At 45.8% G+C, this 14,790-nt stretch overlaps 1 protein-coding gene across 2 annotated transcripts in view; it reads left to right on the top strand.

Moving 5' to 3' along the window:
- The window catches only part of MIX23 (mitochondrial matrix import factor 23), a 137,640-nt gene extending 125,523 nt beyond the window's left edge, over positions 1-12,117 (top strand). For both annotated transcript variants that reach the window (XM_069635815.1, XM_069635816.1), the window contains one exon: positions 11,768-12,117. In XM_069635815.1, the coding sequence (XP_069491916.1) occupies positions 11,768-11,818 (51 nt within the window). In that variant the 3' untranslated portion in view covers positions 11,819-12,117. The remainder of the gene's footprint in view (positions 1-11,767) is intronic.
- Positions 12,118-14,790: the final 2,673 nt, after the last annotated feature.

Genomic DNA, 14,790 nt, shown 5'->3' with positions numbered 1-14,790 from the left:
TGGGCCTGGGAAAGTCTCCTGGTTTGGGGGCGCGGTGACAGTGCCCGGTGAGCTCGCTCAACCGTGCAGTATGGGGACAGGGCAGGATCACCCAGTAGTTCCTTAAGTAGGTTCTCGACGGCCGTTTCCATGCGCCCCTTAAGGGCATTTTCAGGGACCCCAATAATGCAGAGGTTGTTCCTGCGCGACCGGGACTCAAGATCATCACACTTCGCCTTAACCATTTTCATATCTCGGGTTAGAGTGGCCACAGTGTCCTGCAGGATGTGCAATCCGTCCTCATTTGCCCTAATTCGATTCTCGGCCTCAGTGATTCTGGTCCGCGCCTGATCAACCCTAGATTTGAAGGACGCGACGTTGGCGTTGATATCATCCAATTTCTCGTGAAAAGAGGCAAAGTTTTTGGCCATTGACTCCATCATCGCACTGAGGTCAGGGGTCATTGAACTGGAGGCATGCTCAAGCTCCGGGTCCTCCTGGACCGGTGTGGTAGCTCCCGAGTCCTCTTGCGGGGTGGCCTTTGCAAATTTGTCCATGGTGCCCACCTTACCGGTCCCTCTGGATCTGCTAGACATTACAATGGGGTTGAGGGTGCCAAGCGTGGAGGCCCAGCCCGGTATTGAGAGCTGGGGTGTAGCGCCAAGTTTTAGTGCCCGGTGGAGGAGGTAGGGATGGCCAGAGGAACAGCAGCTGTATTCAGGGTTAGGCGGTGGTAGTGCTGCAATGTTGGGTCGATGGGGTCAGGTATGCATGCAGTCTCCCAGCATCAGGGATATCAGGAAGCCAGAGAGTCCTGCTGTCGAGTTGCCAGAGCGTAGTTGGGGGCAATGTAGGATGTAGGCTGACTGATGGATCAGCAGTGTTGAGTTGAAACGATAATGTTGGAGTGAGCACCACAGCCAATTGCCCAGAGTGTAGACAAAACCACCTGCCCTTGTGTTGTTGCTGGGCTATGGGGTTAAGCGCAGGAGGGCCACCTGCAGGGGGAGCGGAGTGCCACCCTCTGGGGGATATGGGTGGCCGCCAAGCTGGAGTGCGGCTGTAGGCAGTCTTCAGGAAGAATGGGCGATCTCAGTGGGGGCCGCAGCACACGGACGCCCAGGAGTCAGGTGCACCAGGGCCACCGCAGCACCAGAAAGGTGTCTGTGTGTCAATGGCAGTGTAGCAAAGATAAATGGGGGGGGAGAGTCCAGTTTCCCCCCCCCAACTCCTCACCTGCTCCGCGGGTGCAGCCCACGACCCGCAGAGTGCGCGGTCAGGTCGCGTGTCTACCCGTGGGCCATCAGGCGGGCACGATCGCGGGCTGTGGGCTGCACCCGCGGAGCAGGTGAGGAGTGGGGGGGGGTTCGTTGTCAGATGGCGCACAGCTGACACGGCCAAGCCGGGCGGGAAGATCACGGAGCGGAGAGGGGCGGCCACGGGCCTCAGCAGGCACTGGCCCGATGCCCGGTGAAGCACGGCCCGCCGGCCGGATCGCTGCAGCACTCGGGGGCAGGAGGAGGGAATACAGCCGCAGCAGTTCGCCCGCGGGGAACAGGCGTCAGGGAGGGATAGGCGCGGACCAGGCAGGCCCATGGCAAGGGGCACGGCCTCCCGCAGATGGAGTCCCCAGCCAGGCCTCCATCTCTGACTGGGTCAGCCCACACCTCCAGGCCCCAATCTGCAATGTGGCATAGCGGGTCTCGCAGAGGCCGATTTTCGCCGAAATTCGATCTGTACAGGCAGCGCAATGTGGGGAATATTGTGAGCGAATTTCAGGCAGCAGGAGAAGCTCAGACCACCGATGTGGCAAGATTCGGGTCCACTCTCCACAGAGCTCAGCAGCTAGGCAGCCTTTTTCGGGTTGCTCAACAGCGTCCCTCTCTCTCTCTCTCTCTCTTTCTTTCTCTCTTTCTCTCTTTCTCTCTTTCTCTCTTTCTCTCTTTCTCTCTTTCTCTCTTTCTCTCACCCTTTCTCCCTTTCTCCTTCTCTCACCCTTTCTCCCTTTCTCCTTCTCTCTCCCTTTCTCCCTTTCTCCCTTTCTCTCTTTCTCTCTTTCTCACTCACCCTTTCTCTCTCTTTCTCACTCACCCTTTCTCTCTCTTTCTCACTCACCCTTTCTCTCTCTTTCTCACTCACCCTTTCTCTCTCTTTCTCACTCACCCTTTCTCTCTCTCTCTCGCCCCCCTTTCTCCCTCCCCCTGGCAAGTGCAGGGAGAGCATGGAGTGAGGACCACACGCTAAGTGCGAGGGCGGACCCAAGGTAAGGAGCAACAAAAATGAGACTGCTGTGCTAGGGACAGAGTTGCAGAGAAAAATGAGGCAGACTAATTCCCGATTACTGTTACTTCACCTTCCACCCGCCTTGGATAGCTTATTGGTGAGTTTGATGCAAGGGTGGATGGAGTGGTCTCTGGATGTTACTGAATCTTGTTTGTGATCTGCACAGAAATGATGATGATGATGATGATGATGATATTTATTGAGCGTGGGCCTAGTGTTATGTCTTACCTATCCTGGTTCATTAGCTGTTTCCTAAGTATATGTGAGCCTGTGCCTGGAATGCTTGTATTATAGTGTTCCATCTAGAATGTTTTGGTGTGAATGCCAAGGTTCTCCCTGTTCAGTTGGAAAATGAGCTGAACAGAGGGGGGACCGGTGGATGCTTCCCTCCCTTGTGTACTTATCCTGCCTGTAACTTATTACCTGTGACCTATGTACCACGAACCCACTAAAGTCTCTTAACCCGACCTGGTCTCCTGGCTCATCATTGCAACCCCTCAACTTGCGTTGTAACACTGGCGACGAGGATTTTGGTGATTGAGGTGTACCTGGGGCTGAAAAGCAGCAAGAAAGGACAGAAAAGAAGCAAACTTGTGCCAGAAGGAATATGGTGCACAGGAAGTTGCCCACCAAAAAGGAGTGAGGAACCAGAAGCATCCACCGGCCCCCCCACTCACCCCCGGACCCAAGGTGACTGCGCCCCATGTCCTGCATGACTGATTAGTGAGGGACATTTATAGTGATTTTGGGGGGCAGCGCTGCTCACTTTCATTTGTTCTGCATCTGCCACAGCAATGGCTTCTTAATATATGAAGGCATAGGCGCATTTTTAGTTTGGCGCTTCACAAGAAGTCAATGGCGTGTTATTGGCAGAGCAAGGGGTCGGGGGAACAAGACAGAGACTCTGCTTATCAGCAGTGCAAGTGGCTCCAGCGATAATGCGCATAGAAGTAGCCGGGCATTTGACATCACGCCCACGTTCATAAGACTTTTACAAGCTGCGTTTGAACATGCTGTAAAAAGGAGCGGCTGCAAGTCATATTAACACTGAGTAGGAGTTAAAGGCGCAGCTGGATTGACTGTTCATTACCTTCGGCATTACTGGAACGTTACATGTACTGCAATGACTGGAGGATGCATTTCAAGGCTATCAAAATGAAAGCGGCAGGCATTTGTTTTCTATTAGCATTTCCATTTTGTCTGATCGGATCTTCAGGAAAGTGTTTCTGCCTTTCGATTTTCTTGAAAGTGTAATGTGCGATCTCAAAATGTTTTGCCTTCTGTACATTGCAATTTTTTTTTGTGACATTGCCATTTTATTGAGCTGATATTTAAGAGTTAAAAAGCAACATGCAATGTACCCATGCAACGTTTCTTTATATTGTAAATGCAAAGGCCATCACATGCTAAAATGTTGTTTGGAAAATGAAAATGAAGGCAATGCATCACTTTGGGAATGTGATATATGAAAACATGGGTCACATTTTGCAGGCATTGTGGTGTAGTTTTTATGGTTTGTTATATGGCATTCTATAACATGCTTCTGGGAAAGGAGTTTCCTGTTTTTTGTGCCAATAGCTTTGGCAGGAGTGTTGATTTACAGTGGCCATGTGCTGTGGGTCTCTTTATTGGTGTGAATATAGTTATTGGTGTGTGCCAAACTGTAAGCATGAGTGTTACCCAAGGGTGGGCAATTGAATTATTTTTTGGAGCCATATGGTGGCTATGTGCCAATAAGCAGTGTTTTATTATGGTGCCAATGTGTTTTGTTTGGCAAGTGTTTTAGTAATTGCATTGGACCTAAAGTTATGGTGCCAATGTTGGTTATTGGCAAGTTTTAATTGGAAATGGCTATGGCACCAATGTTTTTTAGCAGGTTTTTAGTGGTAATGGAATGGAATTAATGCAACCAAAAGAAATGGCAGGTAATAAAATGTATAGTGTAGTTTGCAGTAACTAACCCACAGTTACATATCAACAAAGACTCTGCAGGCATAACATTTTTAACTTTTATTGCGGCGCACCTAATTTTTCGGATTATCAAAATTTGTTATGCTGAATTCGTCTTGTTGTTTTTGTGTGGATATTGTGAGTGCCATAGAACTACTGCATTTCTTTGATATGTTCACTTTGACAATGTTTTTATTAACCTAACAATTTTTCCACAGGTATATGTCAAAACTGAACTTTGCAAGCATGACTTTTGGGACTCGCTATGGTGGTGTAACTTAAAACGTTTTATATTCCCAAATTTGTCAAGCTGAATTTGTTCATTAGTTTATTTAACAAACTGTGTAGGTTATTAATAAGTCAGCTGTGTGATTGTGTTTGTGTGAACGTCTGTTTGCCAGTATGAGAGCATGGTTTGCTCATTGTCTAGTAATAGGTTAGTTCCTTGACCTTTAAGCATGCCTATGTTTAATATGCTTAGTTGTGGCGAGCATTTTCTTGTTCAGGTAGTGAACTTACATAGGTTCAAATGTTAATGTGCTCAGTGGTGAGCATTGGTGTTTCAAGGTTAGTAGCTAGGTTACAGACCTGGTTTTATGTTGGCACATTTTTGTGTCAATGTGTTAGTTAGTTAATGATTGATCATTTGGTTGGGTATCAACATTGGTGCTGTTTGTCACCATTAATGTGATTGGTGCTCAGCAGGATGTTATGTGGAGGCAATTTGTGTCTCTAAATGATATGCATTAGGCAGATAGAGGGTATTAACCCTGTAGTTTCTTTCAAGAAGCTTTTGATCTTGGAGAATGTTGTAACAGGGTTAATGATATGATGTAGGTGGTCAGGTTTGTTTATTAGATTGTGGGCTGGTTCCCTGTAGCTGAGTTACATAAATGGCCATTATGGTTCTGGTGAGTGTCTTGTAGTGGATTAGCTATTTTTAGCTATATCATGGAATTGGAAGGGAATAGCATATGACTATTAGTGGTTTGCTGGATGGGATATGGAAGGATAGTTTTTTTAGATATTGTCCATTTATGACTTTTCCTTCTGTTTCCTTCCTTCATTGTATTGTCATGTAAGGGGGGAGATGTGTTATGTCTTACCTATCCTGGTTCATTCGCTGTTTCCTAAGTATATGTGAGCCTGTGCCTGGAATGCTTGTATTATAGTGTTCCATCTAGAATGTTTTGGTGTGAGTGCCAAGGTTCTCTCTGTTCAGTTGGAAAATGAGCTGAACAGAGGGGGGACCGGTGGATGCTTCCCTCCCTTATGTACTTATCCTGCCTGTAACTTATTACCTGTGACCTATGTACCACGAACCCACTAAAGTCTCTTAACCCAACCTGGTCTCCTGGCTCATCATTGCAACCCCTCAACTTGCGTTGTAACACCTAGCTTCGAGAAGCAACGGAGAGCTTTCCAGAGTTAACAGAACAGATGTACAGCGGGGGTAGGATACAAAATGGCGCCGAGGAGGGGTACAGCTGTTTCGGGAGACAGGGGGGATGGAGGTGGGCGGCGCCATGATGGCCTTATTGTTGAGGAGGAAATACTCCTTGAAAAGGTGTTTCTTGAGTTCTCTTCCGATTTAATTTCATGAGCAGACCAGTATTTTGAAAGTACTATTTGAAAATGTTAGTCTCTGGGGTTTCTCTGGCATCTGCGGCTTCTACATCTATTTTCAGGTTTCTGAGTGCTGCCTTTCTGCTTCAGGGCACTACCTCAGTTACTTGGTTATATAGGTAGTTGTGGCAGCCATCTCTGTGCCCTCCTATACCATTTCTCTGTTCGTTCCTTCATTCATACTGGCTCCCCTCTCTAGCTTAACATAAAATGCACAAATGATAGCCAACTCAAATGCGCATATTTTAAATTTCTTGTAAAACTGCGCATGCGAAGGCATTGTTCTGCTGCGTTATTCTCAAATGCACGAACTTTGGTTTCTTTTGTGATCCTGAACGTGCAGGTCTTACTTTACGTATGTGACCTGCTAAAGGTGTCTCTGTTCGTCTTGAATTCCCATAAGGAAGCATTGTGGGCTCTGCCCACTCCAGCACTTATTAATCTCTTTGGAACTGTTGACTGAGTTTGTTCAGCTACCCCCCTTCTTTCAGATCCGCCAGAGCGCCAGGGGACTACTACAGTGGTGATAGTGCGCGGTATCAATAACCTTTAACATTAACGGAAAAGCATTGAGTTATCCGGGGTTCTTGTTTGTGACTCTGGGGTTCAGTTTCTGAATTTTGGATTTGTGCCAGAGACAGACACAGGTCTGCAATGGTTGGGAATCCGATTGAAGAGCGCTTGGAGTGTCTTCTGTTTTGCTCCTATAATGTCGTCTGGCAAAGAAACATGGCTACTCCGCAGAGTGACTAGCACTTCTGGCTAATGTAGTCTGCATTCACCTTGGTCTCATCTTGTGCTGTTGGAGAGGCCATTTAAGCTTGGGTCTTCTCTTCCTGCTTCCGTTCCCAACCTGTATCCCCTGTGCGGGGGCGTTCCACGGCAGTGGGCTAGGCCACCGGGATGTATACCGTTCTATGCAGGAAGATGTATGTGTGTGTCCAACAATGGATGTCCTCTGTTTCGGCTTGTTGGGCTCAAGTCTTTCTTCCTTTAGTGATGTAATATTACGTGTTGGCATGGCACAGTATTAAATCGGAAAGAGGTGCGTAGGTTTCTAAAATTAAAGACCCTTTAATGCACAAGTGAAAATGATTAGACTGAGACCGGAGCAATCTGCTAAATTGGTGATAATTAAATTGTTCAATTGAGATGAAGAGTCAAGCACAATCTTTTCTTCTGGTCGCGTAGGTCCAATTAGTTGCATTCTTCTGTAGGGATCTTTTATATTCAACACTTCTACATGCTCCCTAGGGGTGAAAAACATGATTACCAGTGTGGTATGAACTTTGAACCCTTAGGGGTTCTTAGTGGCTGACAAAGTGGTGTAATATGAAATTCTCATTAATAACGGTAATGGCAGCAGTTGTGTATTGGGAGGGATATGTTTATTTTTTTCCCCTCACTTCAAAGAAACAATCCTCCTACCCCCAGCAGTAACAGCATGCATTTCATTTTATTGATTTAATTGGTTTTTTATAGTGTGCCTAATACTGTACATGAGTTTGGTTGCTAAGCGCAGATCCGGGATTCAAACCTCTGTTGTTCTGCGTTGCCCCTGTGCTATCCTCTGTTCTACATGTAGCAGATGGAAGCTGCAGCGGTTGCACTGACACTGGATTGCAGATGGACACCTGGTGCAGTAGACCATCTGTGAAAGCATATGGAAAGGGAGGGCGGCAGGGTTCCCTATACTCCTCCCATAGAGATCTGAGCAGCAAGTGGTACACACACACACACTCACACTCTCTCTCTCACACTCTCTCTCACACTCCCTGGCAGTGGAGGAAGAAATCTTATGTATTCAATCAAAACTTGCTGGTGGCTCCTGTAGGATTCAAGAAAGATGTTTCCAGTGCAGGGACCAGAAGCCTATGCCAAGCCTACTTGCAGGGCTGTAATGATTAGTCTCTGGAGCTACATAATGCATCTCCTCGTTTCCTCTAGGAGCAGCATCTGGATTACCGTGGAAATATTGAAGCGGCAAAGAGTTATTTCTTGTCAAATTAAACAATTATATATTTTATTATTACTGTATTGGTTTGTTACAAACCTTATACATACACAATCATTTAATAAACAGTTATTTGCACAATAATGCAATTAATAGATATGCTTATAGGCATTAACACCAACTAAAATGTTCTTTCCTTCCATTCCCAAACCATTTTAAGAGCATAATTCCTAAAACTACTTTCATATTTTTTATCCATTTTACATATTTTAAAAAAAGTCACTGCCCTAATTATTAGCAGAGTTGTCCGCCCCCTAAAACTGCAGCACCAGAATGACAATACAGATAAATACATTGCATCATGTACATAGTCCCTGTCAACACGTTTTTCAGCCACTTCCCGAAAAAATAAATCCATGCTTAAGCGCTTCTATTTCCCCACTATAAAGTCTATGTGTATAATTTGCACTTACCCCCCTCATACATAGAATTTCCTTAGTATGAATGAAGTTGAGTCTGATTCTTAAAAAGGTTCTCGTCATTCTTGCATCTGGGCATTGCATCAAGTAGTAATAATAGCCTCTTTGTTGTTTTCCATACTGAGGTCCGTAGAAAGCGTGTAGGAGCTTTGTTTCTCACAGGCTGCTATCCAATCCATATAAAAAAAGTTATTCGTATCAGTTGTACTAAAATCGTCAATCGATACATTATTTTGGTTAAAAATTACGTTCCAACTCCTTTTTAAAATCAAGCAGCCCGCGTTAGGATTCATAAATTGTACAAGCATTACATTATACAATAATTGAGATCCCGCTTCCATCTTTTTTTTTAATAGAAAGATATCGTTTTTTGGACAAAGGAAGCCATAGAAATTAGACCCAACTCCCATCTAATCATCACTATCGGGACACAACTAGGGAGGATCAGGACCTTACGCCAGAGAATGCCCTCCAATTTCCAATGATTTTTTTGGGAAAGGATGATAATTCTTTTCCATGAAACAGGGCAGGAATCACCTTTGACTTGTAAAAGGCAAATAATGGGCACAAAGAAAAACAGCAATTTTTATAAACAAATCTCATCTGAGCCCCCAATTGAAGTCCTTTTTAAAACTTATGGTCGCCCTCACCCAGATTTTCAAATGGCATTTATTAGGCTTGCACCTCTGAAGAGCATTCCTATTAATATTGTTGAAGATTTGTCCCAATCCTACTTAATTGTTCATTGACATTGAAAAGATGAATATCTCATGGGTCATGCAAGTTATTTGCTGTACACATGTCTGCAGTGGAGGCTGATCTTACATATATCCCTTCCAGGTTACACATTATGCAACTACGGCAACAGTTATGACATTACAAGTGGTTGAAACAAAAAACAGCAAGGTCATATTGGTCTCAATGCTGACAATAGAGTAACTAAAACCTGGACTGGTCATCTCATCAATGGTGGACACAGAATTGTAACATAATCTGTATACTGCAGTTAGTTTATTTCATATGCAGTAGGTGTATTGATACATGTGAATTTGTATGACCTAGAATATTCAATGTTTAAACATACAAAGTATGGTACCTAAATTACATTGATCAAATAACAAATATTTGACACATTTGGTTCTTTCTGCTTATACACTCTCTCAGGATTCCTTGGGAAGGAAACTAGAGAGCTTAGTAAAGTAATAGTCAGGTGATCAGCGCAATGGCGTGGGGACAATGTAGAGTTGAAACAGTTTGTTTCTGAAGTTTCAACTCTAGATTGTCCCCACGCCATTGAGACCAATATGACCTTGCTCATTCGTGTTTTTTGTTTCTACTGTACCCACCTGGGCAGAGCAAGGCATTAACCTGGCGCCCCGATAGATATTAGATTACAAGTGGTTGTGCATGTGTAGCGGCACATTTATTCAGTCCCCAAAATCCTTCCGTGACCAATATTTGAAATGGCCTTGGCTGCAAGTTCTGTATTTTCTCTTGTCTTGCAGCTGTGACATCACCTTGTTCCTTAGCGTTTTCGTCATCCATCCATGCGAGAATTCATGGGCGGGCGTCAGTGTAACTAACGAGAATGCTTGGATTGGTGGATTGTGGATTTTCTGGCTGGTTTTCTGGCTGGTTGCACCAGTGTTTGGATTGCTCCCAGCTTGTTTAGTTTCAGTTCTTCGCTTTGTAATCCAGGGAGGCAAGGGGCAGGATTTGAAAAACATTTCAAGACCTGCTCTTCTAATACCTGCAGGGACCTGCATGCTCAGCACTAGTGTTGCTGAAAACATGTAAGCGCGATACAGCATACAATAAAACGAACAAATAGTGCAGTCTACAGCACACGTGTGTTGTTTGCTTCCCAACCTTTGAAGCAGGGACTGCTGGCCCCAAGTCAATGTTCAACTGTACCCATCTCCATAGGAGCCCTCTAGCCCCCATCATTGTGGGTGTGCAGGGAGTCTGTGGATACATTCTACCTGTACAGACGTGCCTGCACTGACACTTTGCCCAAGTCTTCTCCCCAAAGCCCTGTATCCCCAAAACTCCCGTGTGTGGCTGACATTCATTATCTGTGCAAGGGATGTTTCCATTTGTATGGGGGAGCTTCCATAAGGGGTATTCCTTCTGTTGCAAGGGGATGTCCACATGCAAATGAGGGTGTTGTGCCGCTGAAGATCTCTGCCTTAATGCCAGTAAGACTGAGATTCTCCTCATCGGCACACCCACTCCCTCCTTTCCTGACCAGCCTCTTAGCCCTCTTTCTGCTCCCACCTGCAAGGCTAAAACCCTCTGGGTCATCTTCGACTCCACACTCTCCTTCTCTCCTCACCTCTCTGACGTCTCTAAGAAGTCACACTACCAGCTGCACCTCCTCAGAGGTATTCTTCCTTTCCTCTCTTTCCCCCTGAAGCTCACTGTCTCCAGAGCTCTGGTTCTCTCTAGGCTGGACTATTGCAACAGTCTTTCTAAATATGTCGGCTTCTACTCTCTGTCCTCTGCAACTCCTCCAGAACAGGACTGTGAGACTTGCCCTTGGCCTCAAGCCCAGGGATTGTATCTCTCCAGGACTGAAATCTCTGCACTGGCTCCTAGTGGCTGCAAGGATTAATTTCAAAACCCTCTGCATTGTCCACAAGGCTTTCTGGGGCCTGGGGCCTGAATACCTTCTACTCTCTTTTCCCAAATATCTTCCTTCTTGAGCTCTTCACTCACCCGCCTACAACTCCCTCAGGGTTAGTCACTTCTCCAAGCAACGAGTTGGTGGTAGATCTCTTTCTTCGGCTGGGGCCTCCCCCTGGAACAGCCTCCCTGAAACTTGGAGAGAACCATCTCCGGTTCCGGAAGCAACTCAAAACCTTCCTCTTTGCTTCTGCTTCCTTTCTTCCTCTCCCCTGCTGAATTCCTGGCTGAAACTGCACTGGTTACCTGGCCACCCTCTGAGCTCGGGCCCAGGTCACCATCCCCGCCAGTTGCACACGTGCACTGCCTCCCTGGCAAACCCCGCACTTGGGGACTGTTTTCTATATCCCTACAGTCCCCTAGCAGCACTTGACACATGATGTCTGCACTTACCCTTACCCTTGCACTTGCCACCAGCTGGCTGTATTTTATATTTATTGTTTTTATTTCTTCTATTTATCCCATGTACTGCACTGTCCCCTTCCCATGCACTTGCATGATCTGAATGTCTCCTGGCCTAGTAAGATCGTTGTCTCTGTCTTCCCTCTGTTCCCCCTCCCTTGCCACGTCGCGCCTTGAAACACTTGTTTATAGGTGCGTTATAAATGCCATATCATGCTCTCATCATATCACCTTCTGTTTGTCTTGGTCCAGTTGCGACCCTTATTGTAGTACTGCAACTGTGCTGGCAGCGTGTTCTATAAGACCCCCTAGACCAACCAAAAGTGAAAGGGGACTCACCTGGCTGAAGTGATGATGAATCTGTTGAAAGGGATGTGTGCATCATTCCTGGCTTCTTTTCTCTTCCCAGGTGTTTAACGAGCGCTGCAGAATTCACTACAAACCTCCGAAGAACCCATGAGGGAGAACCCATGAGGGAGTGCCTCTTGTACCGCTGGAAGGCAGAGAGGGCGCAGCCGTGTCGGTGTTGCTGGAAGGGTTCAGAGGTGGAGGGCTGCCTTGGGGACCCATCACAGAGCGTGGATACCCTAGAAGTGTTTTCACTCTGTTTTCTTTTTTAACTTTGGCCGATGTTACTGGGTTCTCAAATTCAGTTTTGCATCGGCTGAGCCAATTTAGAATAATCAACTGCTCTTTTGTACAAAACCTATGACAACGAAAGGATTTTATAGCAAATAAAACTATCAGATGGAAAGCCAATCTGAAGCCATTTTTCCACACAGGGGGTCTGCTTCTGCATGGAGGAGAGGTTTGAGGGTTGGCTGGGTTGTTGTCGATTCCTTTCCTGTTGCCACCTTGACCAGGACCATGCATCCATTCACCTGATTCCTGGAGAGCAGAGTTCAGGTTTCATGGAGTGGGCATCTGGCAAGACACAAAAAGATGCGTCATCGTCTGCAAATTTCTCGATCAGTTTGATATAACAATGTACATCTTTAGCCAAGGGGCATGTGACGGCCCCATTATGAAACAAAATCTTTAATGGGCAGTTCCAAAGGTATGCAGTGTAATCTACTGGCAAAGTTGTCCGCTGTGGAAATGGGACCCTTTTGATGATGTAGGAAATGTGTGGGGGCTGTTGGGTGGATTGGTGACTGTGGTACCAGGATACTAGAATCCTTATCTTTGTTTCAACCTCAAGCTGCTGTTCTCCAGGCTAGTATCTGTTCTAGATTTGCACACGCTAAGCTTTAGGCAATCCACATGGTTTTAATCCTTTCACTTGTCAATTTATGGAGGGGTGAACTGCCATCACTATAGCTGCATATGGCGTGGACGATGTTGAAGTAGCCTTTAGGGAGACATGGGCCTGGCCTAGCCAGAGAATTGTCTCCGCCCCCCCCCCCCCCAACACCTTGGGTCTGCTCGCTCTGTCATTTTACTTGCCTGTCATTGCTTTTTCAGTGAGAGTTGACATCCTTGTGTTAAAGTCAGATGGTGATTTCACAAGGGACGTGGCTCTTGAAGAGGAAAAGGGTGATGCCTGACCAGTTGCCTACTGCAGGAGGGTGGACATTCTGACCGATGATCAGTGCAGCTCATAAAAAGTGTCATTGCCTGCCAAGATTAGCAAAATCAAAAAGCAACAATCGCCAAGGCTATTATGTCGCACTCCTTACCTCTAGTTATTCAAACCAGTACCATAGAATTATTAATTTCTAGTAAAAACATCAGTTTTTTTATTTTGTATCAAAATAAGATCGTTTCATACCAAACAATTCATTTATACACATTCATGAGCACAAATCTGTACAATCATCACAATACATATCTAATACAGACACAATTTCCAGACCCTGGTATTTTCCAGTGTCACTTTTCACTTTCTTTTTTTCTTTGTGTTTAACCTGCCCTAGTTTAAGCAGTGTTGGTGGTAGCTATATATCAAAGGTTGACGCTGTGTTTTGGCCGTCTCTTCACCCAAATGCGGTGTTACAACTTAGCAGCCTTCATCAGGACGAAAAACTGTTTCAAGAGTACACACCACATGGCTCTTGTCAAAACCCATTTTATCTGCGAGTATTGAAAGGTGGATAATGGGCCTATTCCGAGGGCTTCGGTTAGTTCAGGGAGAGAAATGAAGGAGTCTTTCCGTTGCAGTTGCCCTACTCTCTCTAATCCAGCCTCATACCATGATTGGACCTTCCGACTTCTGGGATGTGGTCGTTGTTTCCTGGGGACCATAAGTGGCTGAGGGGAGCCGGCCAGGTAGTAATGTTTTGCATGTTTTTGCCATGTGTCCAGATGTCCCAGATGGTCATTAGTATCGGGTGATCTTTGAGATTATTTTTTTAGGTGCCCATAACCATTCAGATACTGTAGCTGGTGTAAGTAATGGTTGTCCATATTGACCCACTGGGTGTTTGTTTGGTTACGGAGGTGTGGAATCAATACCCTAAATTGGGCGGCTTGGTAATATTTTTGAAAATTGGGAAGCCCAACTCCACCTTTATCTTTTGGGAGCGTTAGGGTCTTATATGGAATTCTTGCTTTTTTCCCTTGCCGTAGGAATTGGAGCATGGCCCTTTTGATCTCAGTAAAAAAGTTTTTGGGAATCCTAATGGGTATTTGCTTGAAAGGGATATAAGAACCGGGGCAGGGATATCATCTTAATTGCATTAAGCTGGCCTAGCCAGGATATTGTGAGCTTATCCCATCTTGTCAAGTCTAACCTAAATTGTTTCAATAGGCGAGGGAAGTTTGCTTCAAATAAGCAAACTTAGATTCTTTGTTAGTTGTATCCCCAGGTATTGTAGTTGTGAGTGTTCGATATCGAGACCGAATGGGGATAATCTGATGGTATTCTCGTCTTTTTGACTTTGGAGGGGAAAGAGTGTGGACTTTGTTTTATTTATTTTGAACCCAGAGAGTTTACCATATTCTTCTATCATGCAGAGAGCCCGGGGGATGGAGACGGAGGAGTTCGTGATGTGGAGGAGGATGTCATCTGCGTAGAGGGGAATTTTGTATTCGGTTGTCCCCAGTCGAATACCTTTTAGTGTAGGGTCTGCCCTTATTGCGATTGCCAGGGGTTCTAAGGAGAGGGCAAAGAGAATCACTGAGAGGGGGCATCCTTGTCGGGTTCCACGCTGCAGGTTGAACCATCGTGAGTATTCCCCGTTCACAAATATAGATGCCTTGGGGTCTGTATAAACTGCGTGTATCGCTCTCCTAAATCTAGAGCCCATTCCCACCTTTCGGAGTACTGCCTCAAGGAACCCCCATTCCACCCTATCAAAGGCCTTTTCCGCATCGATGGAAAGCAGGGCCGGATCATTCTCCATGGTCTGGGATGCGTGGGTCAGGTGTAAGGTTTTGCGGATTGTGTCTGCCCCTTGTCTGCCCAGTATGAACCCAACCTGATCGGAGTGT

This window comes from Ambystoma mexicanum, chromosome 7p, assembly GCF_040938575.1.
Source record: "Ambystoma mexicanum isolate Mex_15411 chromosome 7p, UKY_AmexF1_1, whole genome shotgun sequence".
Lineage (NCBI taxonomy): Eukaryota > Metazoa > Chordata > Amphibia > Caudata > Ambystomatidae > Ambystoma > Ambystoma mexicanum.
This window is presented reverse-complemented; position numbering and strand designations above follow the sequence as displayed.